This window comes from Pogoniulus pusillus, chromosome 36 (genome assembly GCF_015220805.1).
Source record: "Pogoniulus pusillus isolate bPogPus1 chromosome 36, bPogPus1.pri, whole genome shotgun sequence".
NCBI classification, from domain to species: domain Eukaryota; kingdom Metazoa; phylum Chordata; class Aves; order Piciformes; family Lybiidae; genus Pogoniulus; species Pogoniulus pusillus.
The window spans coordinates 1,068,609-1,092,121 of record NC_087299.1 but is presented as its reverse complement, the minus strand read 5'-3'; the positions used below and the strand labels follow the sequence as shown (position 1 = coordinate 1,092,121).

Genomic DNA, 23,513 nt, shown 5'->3' with positions numbered 1-23,513 from the left:
GTGACGTCCCAGCCATGGGTATAAGACTCCTGAGCACCATTCCCCAGCCTTGCTCTGCTGGCAGGCAGATGTTCTGCCATTCCTTAGGGTCACAGAAGCAGTCAGGGCTGGAAGGGAGCACAAGGAGCAGGCAGTGCCGACCCCTGCCATGCCCAGGGACACCCTACCCTAGAGCAGGCTGCACACAGCCTCAGCCAGCCTGGCCTCAAACACCTCCAGCCATGGGGCCTCAACCCCCTCCCTGGGCAACCCATTCCAGCCTCTCACCACTCTCCTGCTCAACAACTTCCTCCTCACCTCCAGCCTCACTCTCCCCACCTCCAGCTTTGCTCCATTCCCCCCACTCCTGCCACTCCCTCACAGCCTCAAAAGTCCCTCCCCAGCTTTTTTGTAGCCCCCTTCAGATCCTGCAAGGCCACAAGAAGGTCACCTGAGAGCCTCCTCTGCTCCAGCCTGCACAGCCCCAACTCTTTCAGGCTGTGCTCACAGCAGAGCTGCTGCAGCCTCTGAGCATCCTCCTGGCCCTGCTCTGGACACTCTCCAGCATCTCCACAGCCCTCTTGTCCCAGGGGCTCCAGAGCTGGATGCAGGACTCCAGGTGGGGTCTCAGCAGAGCAGAGCAGAGCAGAGCAGAGCAGAGCAGAGCAGAGCAGAGCAGAGCAGAGGGGGAGAATCCCCTCCCTGGCCCTGCTGCCCACACTGCTGCTGCTGCAGCCCAGGCTCTGCTTGGCTTTCTGGGCTGCAAGTGCACACTGCTGGCTCCTGCTGAGCTTCTCCTCCAGCAGCACCTCCAAGACCTCAGGGCTGCTCTCCAGCCTGGCACTCCCCAGCCTGGATTGGTGCTTGGCATTGCCTCCACCCAGCTGCAGGACCTTGCCCTTGCTCTTGTTGAACCATTTGCTTCTCTTTTGCTGGGTCAGAGGTGTGGAAGGTGACTCTTACTCTTGCTTGTTCCAGATGCTGGAAAGCTGTCAGGAGACGATAGAGAAGTTGGGAACTCAGCTGGGAGAGCAGAGGGAACGCAGAAGGCAGCTTGCATCTGAGCTGGAAGTGCTTAGAGAAGATCTGAAGGGGGACAAGGTGGGACTGGGCAGCCAGGTACGACTGCAGCTGCTACACTGGGAGCCCCTGCAGGAGGCAGTAGCTTTGCTGACTCCACAAAGCAGCCCCCCTCACCCCCTCAGCCCTCCTCACCCTCCCTCTGTGTTCCTTTGCTTCTCTTGACCCATTTCTCTGCTCCTGCCACTTTCAAAGACGCTTTGGTCGATGGTTTCCAGTCCCCTGCTGTGACAGAACTGTCTCTAACCCCATCGGGGGTTTTCCCTGTCAGTGACTCTATCCAACTCAGAGTTTGCAGCCAAAGCCTCTTCTGCAGAGGGCAGAGAGGAACTTCTCAGGTCTGGGTGTTCATTGCAGATTTATCTGTGGCCATAAGGCTGTGCTGGCTTCAGGGCTTCAGACTGAAAGAAGAGTCAGACTACAGAGAAGGAAGAAATTGGCTACACTGGGGATGGTGAGACCCTGGCCCAAGTTGCCCAGAGTGGTGGGAGATGCCCCAGCCTGGAACCATCCCAGGTCAGGTTGTTTGGGGCTCTGGGTACAGATCATAGAGGCCCAGGGAGGTGGTGGAGTCTGTGTGCCTGGGGGTGTTGAAGCCAAGCCTGGCTGGGGCACTCAGTGCCATGGTCTGGTTGATTGGGCAGGGCTGGGTGCTAGGCTGGGCTGGCTGAGCTTGGAGCTCTCTTCCAACCTGCCTGATTCTGTGATTCTATTCTGTGAAGCAGGGAATCACAGAATGGCTCAGCTTGGAAGGGACCTCAGAGCTCATCAACCTCCAGCCATGGGCAGGGACACCTCTCAGCTACACTCAGCTGCTCAGGGCTTCATCCAACCTGGCTTTGAACACCCCCAGGGAGGAGGCAGCCACAGCCTCCCTGGGCAGCCTCTGCCACACTCTCACCACCCTCCTACTGAAGAACTTCTTCCTCTGCTCCACTCTAACCCTGCTCTGCCTCAGCTCCAAACTTGTTCTGCCTCCAGACCCCCTCAGCACAAGTCCCTCTGCAGCCTTCCTGCAGGCTCCCTTCAGGCACTGGCAGCAGCTCTGAGGTGCCCCTGGAGCCTTCTCCTCTGCAGGCTGCACCCCCCCAGCTCCCTCAGCCTGTGCTCACAGCAGAGCTGCTCCAGCCCTGCCATCACCTCTGTGGCCTCCTCTGGCCTCACTCCACAGCTCTGTGTCCTGCTGGGGACAGCAGCACTGGAGGCACGATTGGAGCTGAGGTCTGAGCAGAGCAGAGCCAAGGGGCACAGTCCCCTCTCCTGCCCTGCTGCCCACACTGCTCTGGCTGCAGCTGTCCCTGCTGCCTGCAGGGAGTTGGTCTGGATGAGCTTTAGAGGTCCCTCCCCACCCAAACCACTCCGGGATGCTATCAGCATGAACCTTCACCTCTCCGTGTCTCGGCTCGGCAGGGTGCTTGAACCAGGATCTGCCTGCAGAGCAGCCCCGCAGGTAGCTGTCAGCAGCTGCTGCTTTTCTGGGTCAATCAAAGGCTGCTGCTGGATCTCTGTGGGGTCCCCGTGGGGCTGCCCGTGGTGTGCTCCTGAGCAGGACCTGGCACACTGAGCAGTCAGAGCAGCCGAGGGGCAGAGAGAGCTCCATGAGCAGCTTGCTGGGATGCCAGCACTGCCTTTTCTTTGGTGCCCTGGGAGCCTCAGGACACTGCCTGAAGCAGGTTGACTGCTAAGTAGACTTCTGGTGGCCTTCCCTGTGCTGGGAGAGCTGCTGCTGGGCCAGCAGGGGGGCAGCAGGCGGGCACAAGGCACGGACACGGCAGGCACGGGGCTGGAGCTAGGCTGGAACCTCGGAGAGCTGCAGGCAGAGGAGGAGGAGCAGAGGGGGTCTGGCAGCGCAGGAGGGAGGCTGTGTCTGTTAACCCCCCAGTTATAGCACCGTGGGAGGCCTGGGAGCAGCTGAGGGCCACATCCCTGCCCCCAGCAGCAGGGGAGGCACTGCCCGGGGGCCCTGCAGCAGCAGTGGCATCTGGAGGGCAGGACCTGGATGGTGCTGCTGGGAGCAGATCGACCTCCAAGCCCTGCTGAGGGGCAGCTGAGGCAGGGGCTGGGCCAGGCTGTGAGGGCACCCAGGGGAAGGATTTGTCTGACTTCTCCTCCCTGCCTGCTCTGCCCTGGTGAGACCAATCTGGGCTCTTGTGGCCAGCTTGGGGCTCCCCAGTGCAAGAGGCAGCTACTGGAGAGAGCCCAGTGGAGGCTACGAGGATGCTGAGGGGACTGCAACATCTCTGGGGACAGGCTGAGAGCCCTGGGCTGAGCCTGGAGAGGAGAGGGCTGAGAGGAGAGCTTGTGAATGTTTGCCCATGTCTGCAGGGTGGGGGGCAGGAGGAAGGGGCCAGGCTCTGGGCAAGGGGCAGTGGGCACAAAGTGGAACCCAGGAGGTTCCACCTCACCATGAGGAGAAAGTTGTTTGGTGTGGGGGTGCTGGAGCCTGGAGCAGGCTGCCCAGAGAGGTTGTGAAGTCTCCTCTGGAGACTTCCAAAGCCAGCCTGGATGTGCTCCTGTGTGTCTTGCCCTGGGACCCTGCTCTGACAGAGGGGTTGGACTCAGTGCTCTACAGAGATCCCTTCCAGCCTCTACCATTCTGTTCTGGGAGGTGGTGCAGAGAACAGAAGAGTTCCTCTCTGCACTCTGCCCCCAGCAGCTGAGTCTGCTCAGCATCCAGGGAGCCTTCAGCAGGCTGTGCTTGGCTGTAACTCAGGCAGCAGCTGCCTGCTGGCCTCACCTGAGGAGAGGCCTTTCAGCCTTCAAAGGGGGCAGGAGCTGAGCTCTGGTGGCCTGGGGCAGACTGTAAGAGGCTTTAAAAGAGGATTCCTGACTTCACAGGTGGGTTTGGCCAGGCAGAGCAGCTGTCATCGACCAGCAGTGCTGGGTCTTGGCTTGCTCTGACATCAGGAGCAAACAGGAGTGGGCCCAGAGGAGGCCACAATGATGGTCAGAGGGCTGGAGCACCACCTGGGAGCTGGAGCTGCTCAGCCTGGAGAAGAGAAGGCTCCAGGGTGGGCTTAGAGCAGCCTCCCAGTGCCTGGAGGGGCTGCAGGAGAGCTGGGGAGGGACTTGTGACAAGGGCTGGGAGTGGCAGGATGAGGACAATGGCTTTGAGCTGGGAGAGGGGAGAGGAGGAAGAAATTCTTTAGAGCAAGGACTGAGGGGAGCTGGCCTGGAGCTGGCCTGGCTCATCCTGGAGCTGGTCTGGAGCTGTCCTAGAGCTGTCCTGGCTCACACTGGAGCTGTCCTGGCTGGCCCTGGAGCTGTCCTGGCTGTCCCTGGCACGGTCCTGGCTGCCCCTGGAGCTTCAGGCTGCACTTGTAGCTGTGTGGCTGGGGTTTGGTGTGGGGGAGGGGCAGAGGCATGGTCGGGATGGGGCATTTGAGGCCTGGCTTGGAGGGAGGCTGTGGAGAGCTTTGGCCTAAGGAGGCTTCTGCAGAGCTGTGGCTGAGCTGCACTCTGGAGCCCTCTGTGCTGCTGTGTGCAGCTGTGAGCAGCTGTGAGCAGCTGTGAGCAGTGCTTCCATTCACACCTCCAGTCCCTTCCAGACTGCTGTGCAGCTCTTCCTACAGCTCCCTCAGGAAGGGCCAAGGAGCATCTGGCTCCTTACAACGAGGACACAGCCTGTGCCTGGGTGCCCAGTGAGGGCAGCAGCAGCCTGGCCTGCAGCAGCAGTGGTGTGGGCAGCAGCAGCAGGACAGGGATTGTGCCCCTGGACTGGGCACTGGCAAGGCCACACCTTGAGTGCAGGGTTCAGTTCTGGGCCCCTCACTCCAACAAGGACATGGAGGAGCTGGAGCAGGTCCAGAGAAGGGCAAGGAAGCTGGGAAAGGGTCTGGAGAGCAGGGCTGGGGAGGAGCAGCTTGTTGGAGGAAATGGAGCTGCTCAGCCTGGAGAAAAGGAGGCTGAGGGGAGACCTTTTGGCCCTCCACAACTACAGGCAGCAGTGTGCAGATGGCACCAAGCTGAGTGGTGCTGTCGAGGTGCCAGAGGGACAGGAGGGCATCCAGAGGCACCTGGACAAGCTGCAGAGCTGGGCACAGGTGAACCTCATGAGGTTCAACAGGAGCAAGAGCAGGGTCCTGCAGCTGGGCAGGAGCAGCTCTGACTGCCAGTCCAGGCTGGGGCAGGAGGGGATGGAGAGCAGCCCTGAGGAGGAGGATTTGGGGGTGCTGGTGGGGGAGAAGCTGGACAGGAGCAGGCTGTGTGAGCTTGCAGCACACAAGACCAAGGGCAGCCTGGGCCAGAGATGGAGAGAGGGGATCCTGCCCCTCTGCTCTGCTCTGCTCTGCTCTGGGAGACCTCCCCTGCAGGGCTGGGGCAGCTCTGGAGCCCTCAACACAGGAAGGATCTGGACCTGATGGAGAGGGCCCAGAGGAGGCCACGAAAATGATCAAGCAGCTCTGCTATGGGGACAGGCTGAGGGGGCTGGGGGTGTTCAGCCTGGAGAGGAGAAGGCTCCAGGGAGACCTAACAGCAGCCTGCCAGGACCTGGAGGGGCTACAAGCAGGCTGCAGAGGGACTGTGTGCAAAGGGCTGCAGGGACAGCAGCAGGGACAATGGCTGCAAAGTGGAGCAGAGCAGATTGAGACTGGATGTGAGGAACAAGTTCTGCACCAGGAGGCTGCTGGAGCACTGCAGCAGAGTGCCCAGGGAGGTGGCTGGGGCCATCCCTGGAGATGTTCAAGGTGAGGCTGGACAGGGCTGTGGGTGACCTGCTCTAGTGCAGGATGTGCCTGCTGAGCACAGGGGTTGGAGTGGATGAGCTTTGGAGCTCCCTTCCAGCCCAGCCCATTCTGTGGTTCCATGAACAGACTCACAATGCACTCATGAGGCTTTGTAGCTTGGAGAGGAGGAGACTAAGAGGTGACCTGATTAATGTTTAGCAGTACACAAAGGTGAGTGGCAGGAGGCTGAGCCAGGCTCTGCTGGGTGGTGCCCAGTGCCAGCACAAGGGGCAGTGGTGGAAGCTGAGGCAGAGGTAGAAGTTTCCATGTGAACCTGAGGAGGATTTTTTCCCTGTGAGGGTACCAGAGCCCTGGCACAGGCTGCCCAGGGGGGCTGTGGAGCCTCCCTCTCTGGAGATAGTCAAGAGCCATCTGGATGCATCCCTCTGTGACCTGCTCTGGTGCTGCTGCCCTGGCAGGGGGCTGGGCCAGATGAGCTTTGGAGGTCCCTTCCAGCCCCTGACATTCTGTGGTTCTATGGTGGCCTTCCCAGATTGCTTTGTACTGCTCCAAAGGTCTCCATGAGGCCAAAGACAGTCACAGCTGTGGTGCTTTCTGACCCTGCAGGTCTCTGAACTGCTCCAGGAGACAGAACAGGCTCAGGAGCTGGAGCAGGGCCAGGAAGATCCACGTCCAGGCGAAGGAGAGCTGACTGCAGTGGGGCTGCTGGAGGAACAGATCAAGAGCTTGAGGGATGAACAAGACCTGCTCTGGTAAACCTTAGCAAGGCCTCTGCTGCCTTCTGCTCTCTGTCTTTGCTGCCTCAGATTTTAGCCTTTTCAGAATCCCTCTTGTGCTGCTCCTGACAAAAACTGGGCACAGCAGCTTTGTGCCTTCCTCATGGGCAACTTGGGGCCCTGTCCCTGGAGACATTCCAGGTCAGTCTTGATGGGGTCATGCCCAGTTCTGGAGTTCCTGGCACAAGAAGGACACAGAGCTGTGGAGTGAGGCCAGAGGAGGCCACAGAGGTGATGGCAGGGCTGGAGCAGCTCTGCTGTGAGCACAGGCTGAGGGAGCTGGGGGGGTGCAGCCTGCAGAGGAGAAGGCTCCAGGGGCACCTCAGAGCTGCTGCCAGTGCCTGGAGGGATCCTGCAGGAAGGCTGCAGAGGGACTTGTGCTGAGGGGGTCTGGAGGCAGGGCAAGGGAGATGGTCTGGAGCTGAGGCAGAGCAGGGTTAGAGTGGAGCAGAGGAAGAAGCTCTTCAGTAGGAGGGTGGTGAGAGTGTGGCAGAGCTGCCCAGGAAGGCTGTGGCTGCCTCCTCCCTGGTTGTGTTCAAGGCCAGGCTGGATGAGGCCTTGAGCAGCTGAGTGTAGCTGAGAGGTGTCCCTGCCTGAGGTTGGGGTAGATGAGCTCTGAGGTCCCTTCCAGGCTGAGCCATTCTGTGATTCCCTGTTCCTGCTCACTGCAGCAGGGTTGGCTAAGATGCCCTTTGGGAGCCCCTGCCCAGCCCATGCCCTCTGACACTCCATGACTGTGACAGCATCATCAGGCTGTGAACTTGTCTGCAGTTCTCTGGCTTCTGAGCGTCCTTCGGGAGGAAGCTGCTCCTGGAGCCAGGCACTAGGGCATCCCACAGCGCTCCCAGCTGCAGCTCCGGGAGCCAACAGCTGCCGGCAAGCTGAGGAGAGGCCTCCTGATGAGGGCTTCAGTTGTCCTTGGAAGGGGGCAGGGGGGCAGGGGGCGTTGGGTGTTGGGGGACTCTTGCAGTTTGGAAGTGGAGCACCTGGGCTCAAGCTGCCATTAGTAAGAGAGGTGAAAGAATGGCATTTGATGGCCACACACATGGGCTGAGCCCCAGCAGTGTGGGCAGCAGGGGCAGGGAGAGGATTCTGCCCCTCTGCCAGGGTCTGCTGAGACCCCCCCTGTGCTGCTGGGGCAGCTCTGGAGCCCTCAGCACAGATAGGGACCTGCTGGAGCAGGGCCAGAGGAGGCCACAGCAGTGCTGGCAGGGCTGGGAGGGCTCTGCTGTGAGCCAGGCTGGGAGAGTTGTGCTTGTTCAGCCTGCAGAGGAGAAGGCTCCAGGGAGACCTTTGGTGGCTTTGCAGTGCTTCAAGGGGACAGTCAGAAATCTGGGGCCAGACTTTTGGGCAGGGCCTGCTGTGCCAGGCCAAGGGGTGATGGTTGAGAACTGAAAGAGGGAGCTTGAGAGTGGAGAGAAGGGAGAAATGTTTGCCCCTGAGGGTGGTGAGAGCCTGGCCCAGGCTGCCCAGAGGTGGGAGCTGCCCCACAGCTGGCACCATTGCAGGTGACACCAAGCTGGGAGCAGCTGTGGAGCTGTTGGAGGGTAGGAGAGCCCTGCAGAGGGACCTGGCCAGGCTGGATGGGTGGGCAGAGGCCAACAGGATGAGATTGAACAAGGCCAAGGGCAAGGTTCTGCACTTTGGCCACAACAACCCCAAGCAGCACTACAGGCTGGGGACAGAGTGGCTGAGAGCAGCCAGGCAGAGAGGGAGCTGGGGGTACTGGTTGATAGTAGGCTGCAGAGGAGGCAGCAGTGTGCCCAGGTGGGCAGCAGAGCCAATGGCATCCTGGGCTGGCTCAGGAGCAGTGTGGGCAGCAGGACAAGGGAGGTTCTTCTGCCCCTGTGCTCAGCACTGCTCAGGCCACACCTGGAGTGCTGTGTCCAGCTCTGGGCTCCTCAGTTCAAGAAAGATGTTGAGGTGCTGGAACATGTCCAGAGAAGGGCAACAAAGCTGGTGAGGGGCCTGGGACACAAATCCTATGAGGAGAGGCTGAGGGAGCTGGGGGTGTGCAGCCTGGACAAGAGGAGGCTCAGGGCAGAGCTCATTGCTGTCTACAACTACCTGAAGGGAGGTTGTAGCCAGGTGGGGTTGGTCTCTTCTGCCAGGCAACCAGCAATAGAACAAGGGGGGACAGTCTCAAGCTGTGCCAGGCTAGGTCTAGGCTGGATGTTGTTAGGAAGTTGTTGTCAGAGAGAGTGATTGGCATTGGAATGGGCTGCCCAGGGAGGTGGTGGAGGCACTGTCCCTGGAGGTGTTGAAGCAAAGCCTAGATGAGGCACTTAGTGCCATGGTCTGGTTGACTGGATAGGGCTGGGTGCTAGGTTGGACTGGATGATCTTGGAGGTCTCTTCCAACCTGCTTGATTCTATGATTCTATGAGGTTGTCTGGGGCTCTGAGCCTGTTCAAGGTGCAGCTGTCCCTGCTGGGTGCAGGGGTTGGACTGGATGAGCTCTAAATGTCCCTTCCCCCAAGCTGCCTTTGGGACAGTTGGTGACTCTCTCTCAGTAGAAGGTTGAGGGAAAGGCAGTGCAGCTGCAGGCAGCTCAGTTTCCTGGGGGCTGGGTGCTGAGATGTGCAAATCCAGGACCAAGTGGGTGGAAGAGCTTCTCAGGACACAAGGTTTGGCCTGGGATACCTCAGGCAGCTGGGTGGGGAGCCCTGAGCCTGTGCTTCCACTGCCTGAGTACTTCTGTGCTGCTGCTGGGCACAGCACAATTCTCATGGCCACATCTGAGTGTCCTCAGGCAGAGCTGAGCCTGCTGATGAGTGACCAAGAGCTGACCCTTTGGCCAGACATTTTGTGTCGGGTCAGTGTCCAGAGGAGCCCAACCCTTGCCCAGAACTGCTCCAGCCAGGATTAAATCCCCTCAGGAGCCTTGCCTGGAGTGTTTCTCTGGGCTCTTGTGCCCCCAGATTTTCCCTACAAAGGGTGGTTTCCCTTTGGTGTCTGCAGTCCTCTCCCTCCCCTCTCCCTCCCCTCCCCTCCCCTCCCCTCCCCTCCCCTCCCCTCCCCTCCCCTCCCCTCCCCTCCCCTTCCCTCCCCTCTCCCTCTCCTCTCCCTCTCCTCTCCCTCTCCTCTCCCTCTCCCTCTGCTCTCCACCTCCCTCTGCTCTCCCTCTCCTCTCCCTCTCCCTCTCCTCTCCCTCTCCTCTCCCTCTCCTCTCCCTCTCCTCTCCTTCTCCTCTCCTTCTCCTCTCCCCTCCCCTCTCTTTTTTCTGCTTCCAGTTCTGAGTTACTGGAGAGCCACAAGAAGAGGGAGGAGCTGGAGAAGCAGCTGAAGGAGAGCAGTGAAGAGAAGCAGCTGTGGGTGGGTGAGGAGCAGGCTCTGGCTGCCCGGGCATGGGGCCCCAGCGTGCGGGAGGAGCCCCTGCGGATGAGCCAAGGCATGGAGCCCGGAGACACCAGGCCCCTGCTGGCCCAGAGCGCTGCAGGCAGTGCAGGTGGCAGCGTGGCACAGGTATGGGACAGCTCTGCCACTGCACCTTTCCACCTCTCATTTAGTGGCAAAGCCTCCTGGAAGTGGACTGGCTGCTGGCAGCAGGGGGAGGGGCTGGAGGATTCCCTCAGGGAGGGGGTTTGGGAATTGGGAATGTCATCGTCTGCCTCCCTGGGGACCTGAAGAGCCTGAGCACCCTTCCTAGTGCAGGTGAAAGGAAGAAGTCATTCAGTTCTGCAGCCACGGTTTAAACCCTTTAGGAGCTCCTGCTCTGCTCCTTTTTGGAGTGAGGAGTGCACTTCCCACTGTGGCCCTGCTCTTCCCACCAACCTCTTGCTCTCTTCTCACCAAGCTCTTGCTCTTCCCACTGAGCTCTTGCTCTTGCTGCAGTTGCTTCTCCTCACTCCTCCTTGGCACTTCTTGCTCTGACTCTGCACTCCAGGAGCTCATCCCACAGCTGCTGCCCTGCAGTGGCAGCTCACAAAGCCACTCTGCTTCCAGAGGTCACTGCAGGGCTGGATGAGCTTTACAGGTCCTTTCCCACCCAAACCACTCTGGGAGTCTCCAGTAAGATGCTGGGATTTGCTGCAGCCCAGCACTGGTGCCTGCTGCCCTGCTGCCCAGCTGCCCTGTCTGGCCCCTGTTTGCTGTGTCTTCAGTGCACTTTGGTCACTTTTCCTTACTGTGGGATCTAAAAAAGGAAGGGAAGAGCAGGCAGGCAGGGAGGGGGAAGGCATTCAGCAAGGCAGCCTTCCCCTCAGGGTAACTGGGGAGTCTGAGGAGGAGCCTCTGTGGTATGCAAGAGTTTGGAAGAGGAGAGAGGACAGAGGGGCCTGTAGGCAGGAGAGGGAGTGAAGAGGAGAGGATCAGACTCCTGCTGGTCCCAGGAAGCAGCAAATCTATACAGGCAGAGCAGACCAAAACAAGACCCAAGGTGTGGAGGGGATCCTGCTGGGAGCAAGAGAGGAAAAACCCACAAACCCCAACTGCTCTGCAGCACAAATGACACTGCCTGATCCCATGGGCCTGGATCCAGACTGCCCAGCTTGGGAATTTATCTGGGCTCTTCTCTGAGAAAAGAAGCCAGATCTTCACTGGCATTCAGCTGGTGCCCAGAACAGGGAGTGAAGACCCAGAGTGGGAGTGCAGCTGGAGAGGTGACTCAAGATCAGAAAGTGAAGACCCAGAGTGGGAGTGCAGCTGGAGAGGTGACTCAAGATCAGAAAGTGAAGACCCAGAGTGGGAGTGCAGCTGGAGAGGTGGCTCAAGATCAGAAAGTGAAGACCCAGAGTGGGAGTGCAGCTGGAGAGGTGGCTGAAAGTGACCCTGGGAAGCAGGAGTTTGGTGCACATGCCAGGGGAAGCCCTTTCAGTCTGCACTCAAGGCACTTGCAAGAAGAAAGGTGACCCAAAGAGGTCCATTCTCTTCTGAATGCCACCCCAGACCATCAGTGACCATCTCATGGTGCCCAGGCTGCTGTCACATTGTGCCAGTGTGCTGCTGGCAGGACTTCCTCTGGGAGCTGAGCCTGGATGGGCCACTCCTGCTCAGCTGCTCAAGTGCTCAGCAGCAGCCTGGGTGGTTTTGCTTGCGTGGGACAGGTTACTGTTAACAGGAGCTGCTCCCTCACCCAGGTTACTGCATCTCCCTTGACCTCAAGAGCTGGGGCTGGAGGGCTTAGGGAGCAGGGCATGGTGTGGGGTCCCAAGCTCTTGCCTAGCTTTGCCCTCCTTTCCTACTTAAAAGCCCTTAAATGCTCCTGGCATCCTCCTGTTGCAGGCGACGCTGCCTGCGACCTCTGCTTGCTGCGGGCCGGCGGTAAACGGCCAGAGAGCAGTGTGGGGTGGGCCAGCCACAGGGGGCTCCAGGCAGCTCCATGGGAATTGTGCAGAAGTCAATTTTATTGCTGCAACAGCCTGAACATGCCCACTCAGCCAGCAGAGCACAGGCCTAGCTAGTCAGGGACCCCCCACCCCATCTGTGTGCACACACACCTTGTCACCCCCCTGGTGAGGGCCACTCTCTGCCCCTGCTGAGATACGCTGCCCAGCTGCACAGGAGGCCCAAGGGCTGCTATCACAGGGCTCTGCCTGCTGCCATTCCTCTTCACTCCCTTCCCACAGCTCTTCTGCATTCTGCATTCCCACATCCTCCTGCTCTGCCTCACTACCAGTCTCCCTCTTTCCTTGAAGCGACTCCCATGTAAGCTCTCTCCTCTGCTGCTCCTGCAGAGACTGCCTGACAAGAGATGCCAGCAGCAGGAGAAGATGCAGCAGCTGCAGCAGGAGGCAAAGATGCAGCAGCTGCAGCAGGAGCTGCACCACGCCCAGACCTTGTGCAGCTCGGCGGAGAGGGAGCTGAGCACTGAGAGGGAGAAGAATGTGGAGCTGCAGAAGCAAAACCTCTTGCTCCAGCAGGAATGCACCAAGGTAGGAGCAGAGCTGGGAGGGCTGCTTGAAGAGAGCAAGGCATCATCTGACAAGCTGTGGGGGGCTGAGGTGCTGAGCTCAACCTCGTTTACATTTGGCTGTACAGAACCTGGGGCTCTCCAGCTTCCTGGGAAGTTGCCACACCAGAGGCATGGGATCCTGTACAGGGTTAACACTCCAGGGGGAGTAACCCTGAACCTGACCCTATGGGTCTTGACCCCTCCCCAGGGGTGGGTCTGAACACCACCAGGTGATGGTTAGCTCACTCCCCCTTCCTGTCCCATGAAAGCAGGGGGAATGCCTGTTCCTCTCTCTCTCTCTGCATCTCTCTGCATCACTCCGTGCCCTGCATGCCATGTGGCCATCACCCACGAGGCAAAGTCACCATCACAAACTCGGGTTGCATTTATACATTTTGTGTTTTGCTATTTTCCCTTCCCTACCTCAGCTACCTCTGCTAAGTTATTGTTAAACTTTTCTTTTTAACTCCCCAGTCGAGTGAGATTGATTTCTTTGGGTGTGCTTAACCTCTCTCTCTCTCCATCTAACCCCTTTCTGCTGGGAAGGGAGGCAGGAGAGGGAAGGGCACTCTCCAAATTGTTATTGGTTCTATCAAATTTGTTAGAGGCTCTGGGAATTTAAATTAGAACCGAGACAGATCCATCCAGAGGGACATGGACAAGCTTGAGAAGAGGGCCTGGGTGAGCCTCATGAGGTTCAACAAGGCCAAGTGAGAGGTGGTAGATGCCCCATCCCTGGCACCATCCCAGCTCAGGTTGTTAGGGGCTCTGAGCAGCCTGCTGGAGATGCAGTGTCCCTGCTGAGTGCAGGGGCTTGGGCTGGGTGAGCTGTACAGGTCCCTCCCAGCCCAGTCTGCCAGTCCATGGCTGTGCTCTGCAGGTGCTGTCCCTGCTCCCAGCAGTCCTCCTGTCTGGCTCACTCTTGGGCATCCTCTTGCTCCTCTCCCAGTGCAGCCCTTCCAGGTGGTACCTGCCGAGGTGCAAATGTGATTTCTCCTTCCTCTTCTGAAACTCAGGTCAAAGCTGAGCTGAAGCAGGCCCGGGCACAGCTCTCAGACACAGCTGAAGCATGCTCCTCTCTCTCCTCACAGTGGGAGAAGAGCCAGCAGAAGGTGCAGGAACTTGAGCAGGAGCTCTTGAAGAGTTCCCAGGCTGAGAGACTGCAGAGCAGCCTGCAAGAGAAACTTGCACAGGAGAAATCCAAAGCCTGCGAAGCACAGAAAAAGGTAACTCATGGCTGAGAGCTGAGCTGACAGCAGAAATGTCTGCTGCATGTGGGAGCACAGTGGAGAGGAGAGCAGCCAAGCCTAAGGCTCAGCTCCTGTTTCTGGAGCTCACTGCCCCTGGCAAGACTGGGTGCAGGCAGCCCAGGCCAGGCTCTTGCTGCTCTTTGCTGGGGGACAGCTTGCACAAGCTGCTCTCCTCCCTGGCATCCTCGCTGCCTGCTCCTGCACTGCTAGCTGGGCTCAGCTCTGAGCTGTGCAGGACCGAGGAGGTGCCACAAGGGCTGTTGCTAATTCGTGGCAGGGGCTGGACCAAAACCTGGGAGCTGCTGGAAAAGCTTTGCCTTTCCTGGGGGTGGGCACAAGGAGAAGCAGAAGCACTGTGGAGCTGAAGCAATCTCTCACACCCCTGGCTTGGGGCCTGAGGCATCACAGGGCTCTGACTCCCTTTGATTCAGACACTGGCTGATAACTCCAGAAGGCTGAATCCCTGTCCCCTTCGAATCCCAGATCTCAAAACTCCAGCAAAAGCTGAAAGCTGCCCAGCAGCAGCTCCTGCTGGCAGAAGCCCGTGGGTCAGACAAGAAACTGCTGGAGGAGGAGCTGAAGGAGGCCCGAGAAAGCGAAGCTCGTTTGCAACAAGAACTTCAGGAGGAGCAGCTGAAGAGGTACCAGGCGCTGGGTGAGGCCCTGTGCTGCCAGCGGAGGGCAGCTGTGTGCCAGCAAACGCTGCCGTGCCAGCCTGCAGCTCCCTCCTGCAACTCCCTCTGGGCCTTGGGCTCACAGCCACTGCACCGCCGGTTTGACCTCCTCTCTCTCCTTCTGGCCTGCCCCTGTCCCTGGCAGAGCTCTGCAGGATGCCCCTTTGTGGAGGTTGAACAGACCGTGGGTGGCTTTGGCTGCCTCAGAATGTTCATGGCCTCTCCTTGTCAGCCCAGGGATTTGCTTTGCCCTCTGGGTGCCAGCAGTCTCCTTTCTCATGCTTGCATCCTGCACCCATGCATGCGCCACTGGCACACGGGGGCAAGCAGAGGCTGCTGCTCTCTTTCTCCCCTCCTCGTTCCCCAGGGCAGTGTTTTTTAGCCCTGGATTCCTGGGCTGGCCTCCAGGTCAGTGCCTCAGCCCAGGCTGCTTTCAGGAAGCTGCTGGAGCAGCAGGTGGAGGAGCTGCGGCAGCAGCTGCGGCAGTCGCGGGAGGCAGAGGCGTCGCTGGCCAAGATGCATCTGGAGCTGCAGGCCAAGACCCTGCACCTCCTGGAGGATGAGAGGAAGAGTGACTCAAGCGAGGTGAGCTGCAGCACACGAGGTGATGCTCTGCTGGGGGCTGACTCACAGAAGCAGAACCTGGCATAGGAGGGGTCAGAAGGGACCTCTGGCGATGTGAGGAACAAGTTCTGCACCAGGAGGCTGCCAGAACACTGCAACAGGTTGCCTGGGGAGGTGGTTGGGGCCCATGCCTGGAGATATTCAGGGTAAGGCTCAACAGGGCTCTGAGCAACCTGATCTGGTTGAGGATGTCCCTGCTGAGTGCAGAGGGGTTGGACTGGATGAGCTTTGGAGGTCCCTTCCACCCCAGCCCATTCTGTGACTCTATGATCTTGTCACACCCTCCTGCTAAAGCAGAGCAGTAAGCCAGGGTCAGTGGCCAGCTGGGCTTGGACTCTCCAGAGAAGGAGAATCCACAACCCCTCTGGGCCAATCCAGCCAGGTGCTGAGCCCTTGCAGATGCTGCTAGTTTCAGCAGGAGCTGGAGAAGCACCATCCCAGCTCACAGAGGTTGCCTGGGCATGCAGCTCTGAGGGCACAGGAAGACTTGAAGGCAGAGGGCAAGAGGCTGTCCCTTGCTTGCAGAACATGGAGCTTTTTGCAGGACAGTTCTGGCCAGGTCCTCTGCCTGGGGTGGTTCTTTTCCACCCTCCCCCCTGACAATGTCGACAGCCCCCAGCAGTGCAGAGATCCACCCTCCCACTTCTTCCAGCCCTTCTGCCACCCAAGGCTGCTGCCTCCTGCCCTGGATGTCCCCTGGAGTGGGAAGCACTGGGATTTGTGCCAGGAAAGCTCTAGAGACCAGACTGGAGCGAGGCAGAGGAGCAGAGAGCACCCAGAGGAATTAATGATTGCTGCTTCCCAGCAGCTCCAGCGCCAGCAGGAGAAGCAGAAGCTCTCTGAGCAACTGACGCTGCTGAAGGAGGACAACAAAGCCCTGTACGAGGAGGGAGTTGGCCTGCTGAAGCAGAAGGAGCTGTGTGTCAGGTACTGCCTGAGCAGCAGGATGTGTGGGCATGTGCCCAAAGCAACCTGCCAGTGTGCCCTGGGTGCCAGGAGAGGTCGTGGAGCATCCTGAGCATCATGGCACATGCATGACACCCAGGGGATGAGGCCCTGTCAGCAGGGGTTGGGAAAGGCAGGTCCTGCCTGCCCGATCTCCTACAAGGTGACCTGTCTAGGGGATGAGGACCATGGGCACTGTCTGCCTGGACCTCAGTAAAGCCTTTGACCCTGTCTGCCCCAGCATTCTCCTGCAGAAGCTCCTGGCACAAGGCTTGGCTCAGTGCCCTCTGCTCTGGATAAAAGCTGCCTGATGGCTGGGCCCAGAGAGTGGTGGGAATGGAGCTGAACCTGGCTGCACCCAGCAGCAGTGGTGCCCCCAGGGCTCAGTCCTGGGGCCTGGCCTCTTTAGTGATCTGGGTGAGGGCCCTGAGGCACTCTCAGTGAGTCTGCAGATGGCACCAAGCTGGGTGGCTGTGCCCATCTGCCAGGGGCTAGGGAAGCCCCAGTACAGTGGGGTCTGGACAGGGCAGAGCCATGGGCCAAGGCTCATTGGGTGAGGCTCAGCAAGGCCAAGGGCCAGGTCCTGCCCCTGGGTCACAGCAACCCCATGGGGAGCTCCAGACCTGGGCATGTGTGCTTGAGAAGCTGCAGCTCGGAGAGGGACCTGGGGCTGCTGCTTGGCACTCACTGCACAGAGGCAGCAGTGCCCAGCTGGCCAAGCAGGCCCCTGGCATGGTGGCTTGGGCCAGAAGCAGGGTGGGCAGCAGGGCCAGGAGGTGCCCATCCCCTGTGCTCAGCACTGGGCAGGCCACAGCTCGAGTGCTGTGCTCAGCTCTGGCCCTCACTGCAGGAAGGACACTGAGGGGCTGCAGCCTGTGCAGAGCAGGGCAGCGAGGCTGGAGCAGGGCCTGGAGCAGCTGGGGCTGAGGAGGGGCTGAGGGGGCTGGGGGAGTGCAGGTGGAGCAGAGGAGGCTGAGGGAGACCTCCTTGCTCTCTGCAGCTGCCTGCAGGGAGGTTGGGGCGAGGAGGGGGCAGCCTCTGCTGCTTGGTGCCAAGGGACAGGAGCAGAGGGAATGGTTCCAGGCTGCCCCAGGGGAGGCTCAGGCTGGATGCCAGGAAATATTTCTGCCCTGGGAGGGTTCTCAGACATTGGAATGGGCTGCCCAGGGCAGTGCTGCAGTCCCCACCCCTGGGGGAGTTCAGCACTGTGTGGGCCTGGGGCTTAGGGCCATGGTTTAGTGGTGACCCTGCAGTGCTGGGTGGGCCTAGGGGAGCTTGGAGCTCTCTGCCAGCCAGGTCTGTGCTGGGAGCTGGGACATGGCTGAGGCTGCCAGGTCAGGCTTTGAGGAGCATCAGTAAAGCCAGGACCTCTCCTGCCTTGCTCTTGCTCCTGGACACACAACCTCTGGGAGGCTGATGCTGGTCTGTCTGCCCCCCCCAGGAAGTACAACGAGATGCAGCTGCGCCACAAGGAGAAGCTCCGCAGGGCCAAGGAGACCTTCATCCACGAGGTGAAGCAAAGGGACAGAAGGATTAAGCAGCTGGAGAATGAGCTCAGCCTGACAAAGCTCCAAGTGGAGAAGGTGAGAGAAGGCATACCAAGGACTTCTTCTGCAAGGGAAGGCACTGGAGCAGCTGCAGGGAGTCTGCAGGAGGCTCCCTTCCTGCCAGGGCTTAGCACCGGGGCCAGCTCTGCTCAGGCTGTGTCAGTGACCTGGGTGAGCAGATCGAGGCACCCTCAGTCCCTTTGGTGACAACACCAAACTGTGTGGAATGGTGACCTGCTGGAGGGTCAGAGGCTCTACAGAGGCTGAGTGGACTGAGGTCAGTGGGGAGAGGTTCAACGAGGCCATGGGCTGGGTCCTGCACTTGGGTCACAACAACCTCATGAAGGCTCCAGGCTGGAAAGTGCCCAGCAGAGAAAGACTTGGGGGTGCTGACTGGGAGCAGCTGAGGATGAACCAGGGTGTGCCTAGCTGGCCAGGAGGGCCACCAGCAGCCTCCAGTGCTCCTCACTCCAAAAAGTACACTGAGAGGCTGAAGCAGGTCCAGAGAAGGCTGAAGGAGCTGATAAGGAGTCTGGAGAACAGGGCTGGTGGGGAGCAGCTGAGGGACCAGGGGGTGTTGAGCCTGGAGAAGAGGAGGCTGAGTAGAGACTTTCTTGCTCTCTACAGCTCCCTGAAGAAATGCTGGGTCCAGGTGGGGGTTGGTTTCTTCTCCCTATTGTTCACGTTGGATATTAGAATGAATTTCTTCCCTGAAAGGGTTCTCAGGCACTGGCACAGGCTGCCCAGGGAGGTGGTGGAGTCCCCATCCCTGGAAGTGTGTAGATGTGGTGCTGAGGGACATGGCTTAGTTGAGGACTTGCCAGTGTCAGGCTGAGGATAGGACTCGATGATCTTAAAGGGCTCTGGCAGTCTGGGCAGCTCTGTGTACTAATGAATCACACCTAGGAGGTGGTGACCCCTCTGGGGAAGTGCTTGAAGGTGCAGAGGGGACAGAGGAGAGCAAAGTGTCCCCACTGCTTGTTCTCTCCTGCAACCCTGTGCAGGGGCAGGTGCTGATGGCACAGCTCAGTGCCAAGAACGAGAGACTACTGCAGGAAAGAAGAGAGCTCCTCCAGAAGAGAAGTGACCACGAGGAGCCCCCTTGGAGCAGCTGCTGTGCAACAGGCACCCTGCAGAGCAGGTAGGCACCGACTGCTGTGCACAGCCCTGGGAGCCTGCCTCTTGCTTCTCTGGTTTTGTGCCTCAGCACTGCAGAGCAAAGCCTGAGCTGTGCCCCAGTGGCTGCTGCTCTGGATTCTAATTGCTGGGGGTGTCATCAGCCTCTGTCCCCAGCACAGCCCTCAGCACAGATCAGGAGGGGGTGGAGGCCACATGGGTTGAGGCCCCTTTGCAGATGTAGCCTGGGCAGGTGGCAAATCCCTTGTGCCTTGCAGGTGTGAGGTGCCAAGGGTGCAGGTCCTGGACGAGGAGGAGGTGCAGCTGCAGCACAGCAAGCTGCAGCTCTCTGGCCACCTGCCCAGCTCGCAGCGTGCGCCCAGGAGCGGCCACACAGCCGGCGTGGAGGTGAGGCTGGGACGGGGCTGGGGCTCAGCAGGTGTGCTGCAGGAGCTGGGGTCAGCTGCGAGGGCAGGGTGGTGTCTGCAGCTGCAGCTGAGGGTGCTGGGGAGGAGCTGGCAGCCCATGGCTTGCACAGGGTGCAGCAGTCTGTTTAGGCTTCCCAGAGACTCAAATGCCCAACAGAACAATACATTAATAGGATGCTTTCCCCTCCCCTCCTTTTGGAAAGAAAGGAGTTAGCTGTAGAGAGGCAAAAGAGCTGGAACAGCCAAAGAACAGTCTGGCTCCCACTTGGAAGTTAAAGGGAAAAGACAACTTCAACAATCAATAAAAGGTATTTAAGGCAGGGAATTTACAAGAGGTATAGGGAAGGGAAGCAAGATACAAAAGTGTCTGTACAGGCAGGTGGATGGCAGGGGATGGAGAGGGAGTCAGGAAGTGGTGGTGCCAGCAGCCAGCAGGTGGTATGTGGCAAAACGGGCAGCAGGAGCAAAGGTGCTGCTAGCAGGCAGGCAGGGAGGGCAAATAGAGCAAGAAGCAGAAAGTTCCTCTGTCTTTATAAGGGGTCTAGACAGGGAGTGGGCAAACCTCTACACCTGGTCAGGTTCAGACTGCCCCCAGGGAGGAGTCAGGAGGACCTGGGGTTAGGTTCAGAGCACCCCCGAGAGGGTTAAACTCTTTACACAGGGGCACCCTGTGTGGGTTAAGAACTGGCTGGAGGGCAGGGCCCAGAGAGTGGTGGTGAATGGTGCCACATCCAGCTGGCAGCTGGCACCAGTGGTGTGCCCCAGGGATCAGTGCTGGGCACAGTCCTGTTCAGTGTCTTCACTGATGATCTGGAGCAGGGGATTGAGTCCAGCAGCAGTGAGTTTGCAGACAACACCAAGTTGGGAGCAGCTGTGGATCTGTTAGAGGGCAAAGGGACCTGGACATGCTGGACAGATGGGCACAGTCCAGCTCCAGGAGTTTGAACAAGGCCAAGTGTGAGGTTGTGCACTTTGGCCACAACAACCCCATGCAGTGCTACAGGCTGGGGACAGAGTGGCTGAGAGCAGCCAGGCAGAGAGGGACCTGGGGGTGCTGATAGACAGTAGGCTGAAGAGGAGGCAGCAGTGTGCCCAGGTGGGCAGCAGAGCCAATGGCATCCTGGGCTGGCTCAGGAGCAGTGTGGGCAGCAGGACAAGGGAGGTTCTTGTGCCCCTGTGCTCAGCACTGCTCAGGCCACCCCTGGAGTGCTGTGTCCAGTTCTGGGCCCCTCAATTCAAGAGAGCTGTTGAGGTGCTGGAAGGTGTTGAGAGAAGGGCAGCAAGGCTGGGGAGGGGCCTGGAGCAGAGCCCTGTGAGAAGAGGCTGAGGGAGCTGGGGGGGTGCAGCCTGCAGCAGAGGAGGCTGAGGGCAGAGCTTATTGCTGCCTGCAGCTGCCTGCAGGGAGGCTGTAGCCAGGTGGGGTTGGGCTCTGCTGCCAGGCAGCCAGGGACAGAACAAGGGGACACAGCCTCAAGCTGTGGCAGGGCAGGCTCAGGATGGATGTTGTTAGGAAGTTGTTGGCAGAGAGAGTGATTGGCATTGGAATGGGCTGCCCAGGGAGGTGGTGGAGTGGCCGTGGCTGGAGGTGTTTAAGAGAAGGCTGCATGAGGCACTCAGTGCCATGGGTTAGTTAATTGGAAGGGTTAGGTTATAGGTTGAACTTGATGATCTCAGAGATCTGTGATTCAGAGGGGGTGGAAGGGGACAGCAAACAGAGCAGATCCAGTGGCTTGGTTGGTGACAAGGGGCTCTGAAAGCTCCAGGCACCTGCCAGGCCAGCTCCATCCCAAGCTGCTGCACCATGAAAGCCTTTCTCACAAGGGCAGAAATGTCTCTTTGGCTCTTCTGCAGCTTTGGAGTTGTTCAGAGGCCTCTGTTTTAGGGTTAGCTTTCAAATTAGAAGCAAGGCAGAGCAGTGTGGCTGGAATGTGACTCCTGGGAGCCAAGAACCCTCAAGACTGAGCTAAGCAGCAAAACCAACTGGGTTGAGTGTGAGCTAAGAACTCAGGTTTGGGTTGACCAAGTGAATGATGAACCTCAGGAGGAGAAATGGAGACAAACACAGGGAAGTCAGCAACTGTGGAAATCCAAATTTCAACAACTTCTGAATTCCAAGAGAGAGACTTGGAAGTTTCTTGGTGCATTTTTAAATGTGGAGACAACTCAGTTTGGTTGGCAATGAGCCTGTGAAGGAGGAAGGAGCTGTGTGTGGAGCCTGGCAGAAGGAGCTGTTTGTGTGTCCCACGGGGGTTTATTTCTTCCTCTGTTTCACCTGGGCTAGTCAGGGCTCAGGGCTTTTTCTTAGCTTAAATTCAAACCCAAAGGACAAACCTGTGGGGAGAACTGGCAGCAAGCAGAGCTGGGTGTAGCCTGCACGCTGCTGTCTGGGGCCTGACATGCAGCTCCTGCTTTGGAAATGTGTTCCTCCTTCCAGGACTCTAAGAGTGTTCACGTCCCTGAGCGCCAGCTCCAGAGTAAGCTGCTGCCATCTCCCCATCCCAGGTACTGTGGGTAAAGAGAGGAGGCAGGGGAGGCCTCTCTGCAGGTGGGGAGGGCAGAAGCTGAACGTTCTGGCTGCTCTACCCTCTGCTTCCATCTCCAAGGGTTGGCCTTGCAGTGACCTTGTAAGGACAATGGTGTTCAGGAGGTGCTGAAGCTCCTGGGCTGCGGCAGTAACGTTCAGGCGCTGCCTGGGCATGCAGTGGGGGTTGGAGCTGGGCTGGGGGTGCTGGTGAGGGTGCAGCACGGTGTGAGGAGGCTCTGGGCTAGAGCGGGGCCAGCAGCTGCCAGGCTGGAGGAAGACTATGGGACCTTAGCCCAGGTGCAAGGCACTGCCCCTCGCCCTGCACTGCCTGGCAGAGCTGCAGGGAGGAGGTTGGGGCACTGCAGGTGGCAGAGGGGCAGGCAGAGTTTGCAGAACGACTGAAGAGCAATTTGTTTGCAGCTTCCCAGCACGAGAGCCACCAGACTCTCCCAGACTCTCCACCCGAGACACCAAGCCTGAAGGAGAAGCTGAAAGCCAAGACTCAGCCTTTTGCTTCTGCCCCTCTCAGCCTTCTGAGATCAGCTACTTAAATGTAGCTTGGCCTGGAGACACCACAGCCTGCCAGCTGCAGGAGGAGAGTCAGAGCCTCAGCTCCCAGAACTTCTAACTGGGGGAAGAGGTTTGGGGAACACGAGCTGGGCTGGGAGGTTTGGAGCTGCTGTGGCCAGCGCTGCCAAGGGCTGCAGGGGCAGAATGGCCACAGCAGCTGGGGCATCGCTGGGGTCAGTTCCAATGGATGCATCAGCAGCTTTGGAGCAGCTCCAGCAGTGTGTGTGTGTGGCCATCCCAGACGCAGCCAGAGGCTGCAATTTGCAGAGCCAACTCTGGAGGGGGGTTGGGGTTAAGGAGGGGTTTGAATCTGGGGTAGGAGCGAGTTGTAATGAGGCTGATCTAGAAGTTATGAAATAGTTCATTAAGTGTCTCTAGAAAATCCCCCCAGCCTCGTTTGCAGCGAGCACAGGCAGCTCTGCTCCGTGGCTGCAGCGCGGACCCCGCAGGATGTGCCTCTGCACCAGGTTAAATGTCCAGGCTCTAGGAGAGGTGTTTAGAACACGTTTCCCACTGCAGGGTGCTGCGGCACAAACTGCTGCTGAGAGGCTAAGCTTAAACCTTCACAGCCGCGACTGAAGGGAATGGGTTTGCGCAGCGCTCCAGGACTCAGACCCAGGAGCACGAACGGGGAAATGCAGCCCCAGCCCCGGGGCCGCCTGCCGCTGCCCAGGGCTCGGCTGCTGCTTCGGCCCGGGCTCAGCAGATCTGCCGGGAGGGCTCACGGACACGAGGCAAGCCCCCCGTGGCTCTGGGGTCAGCACCTGGGCAGGGCAGGGCAGGGCAGGAGGCTGGGGCAGCCGGGGCGGGTGCTGTGCCCGGCCGTGAGTCGCCCTCGGGCTGCTGCGGCGGCCGGCAGGGGCCGGGGTCACGGCTCCTTGCCAGGCTGCTGCTAGGTCGGTGCCTGGGGTCGGGTTGGGCTGAGCTCAGGCGGGCAGCGGTACCCCCGCCGGGGCTAAGCCCTGCCAGTGCCTCGGCGCAGCGCAGGAGACAGGCAGGCTCAGGGCTGCTGGTCGCAGGCAAGCCCCGAGCTAGGCGCGGTGCAAAGTGTGGTGGCACTGAGCGGCAGGCAAGGCAAACGGGCAGTGAGCAAAACAAAGGCAGCAGCAGCACCCAAACAAGTTTGGTAGGTTTAAAGCATTTTGATGAGCATCTTCGACCATCAGCAACAGATAAAACCAGCCCTAGAGCCAATCCTGAGCTCTTTCTCCTAAAAACGGGGAGGCACCTGCCTGGCCTCCCTGACCTGTGCTTAGCACACACAAAGCAAGCTGCAGAACAAGGCCAAAGAAGGGGTCTGTGATGGACTGAGAAGTGCTGAGGCTTTTGTCTACTCTCCTGCACTTCTTTCACCCAGGAAGAAGCATGGGGGGGGGGGGGTCGCCTAGGTGGATATTCAGGCAGGTGTTTAGGGCATGTG

The 23,513-nt window shown here is 59.3% G+C and overlaps 1 protein-coding gene across 1 annotated transcript in view; it reads left to right on the top strand.

The window, feature by feature from the left end:
• Positions 1-22,313, top strand: part of CCDC30 (coiled-coil domain containing 30) — a 42,521-nt gene extending 20,208 nt beyond the window's left edge. Inside the window, exons 7-18 of the mRNA XM_064171857.1 lie at positions 6,354-6,499; positions 9,756-9,987; positions 12,198-12,395; positions 13,507-13,641; positions 14,149-14,306; positions 14,777-14,924; positions 15,772-15,890; positions 17,350-17,491; positions 18,460-18,596; positions 18,850-18,979; positions 21,434-21,501; positions 21,944-22,313. Of these exons, the coding sequence (XP_064027927.1) occupies positions 6,354-6,499; positions 9,756-9,987; positions 12,198-12,395; positions 13,507-13,641; positions 14,149-14,306; positions 14,777-14,924; positions 15,772-15,890; positions 17,350-17,491; positions 18,460-18,596; positions 18,850-18,979; positions 21,434-21,501; positions 21,944-22,151 (1,821 nt within the window). The 3' untranslated portion in view covers positions 22,152-22,313. The remainder of the gene's footprint in view (positions 1-6,353; positions 6,500-9,755; positions 9,988-12,197; positions 12,396-13,506; positions 13,642-14,148; positions 14,307-14,776; positions 14,925-15,771; positions 15,891-17,349; positions 17,492-18,459; positions 18,597-18,849; positions 18,980-21,433; positions 21,502-21,943) is intronic.
• The last annotated feature ends 1,200 nt before the right edge of the window (positions 22,314-23,513 follow it).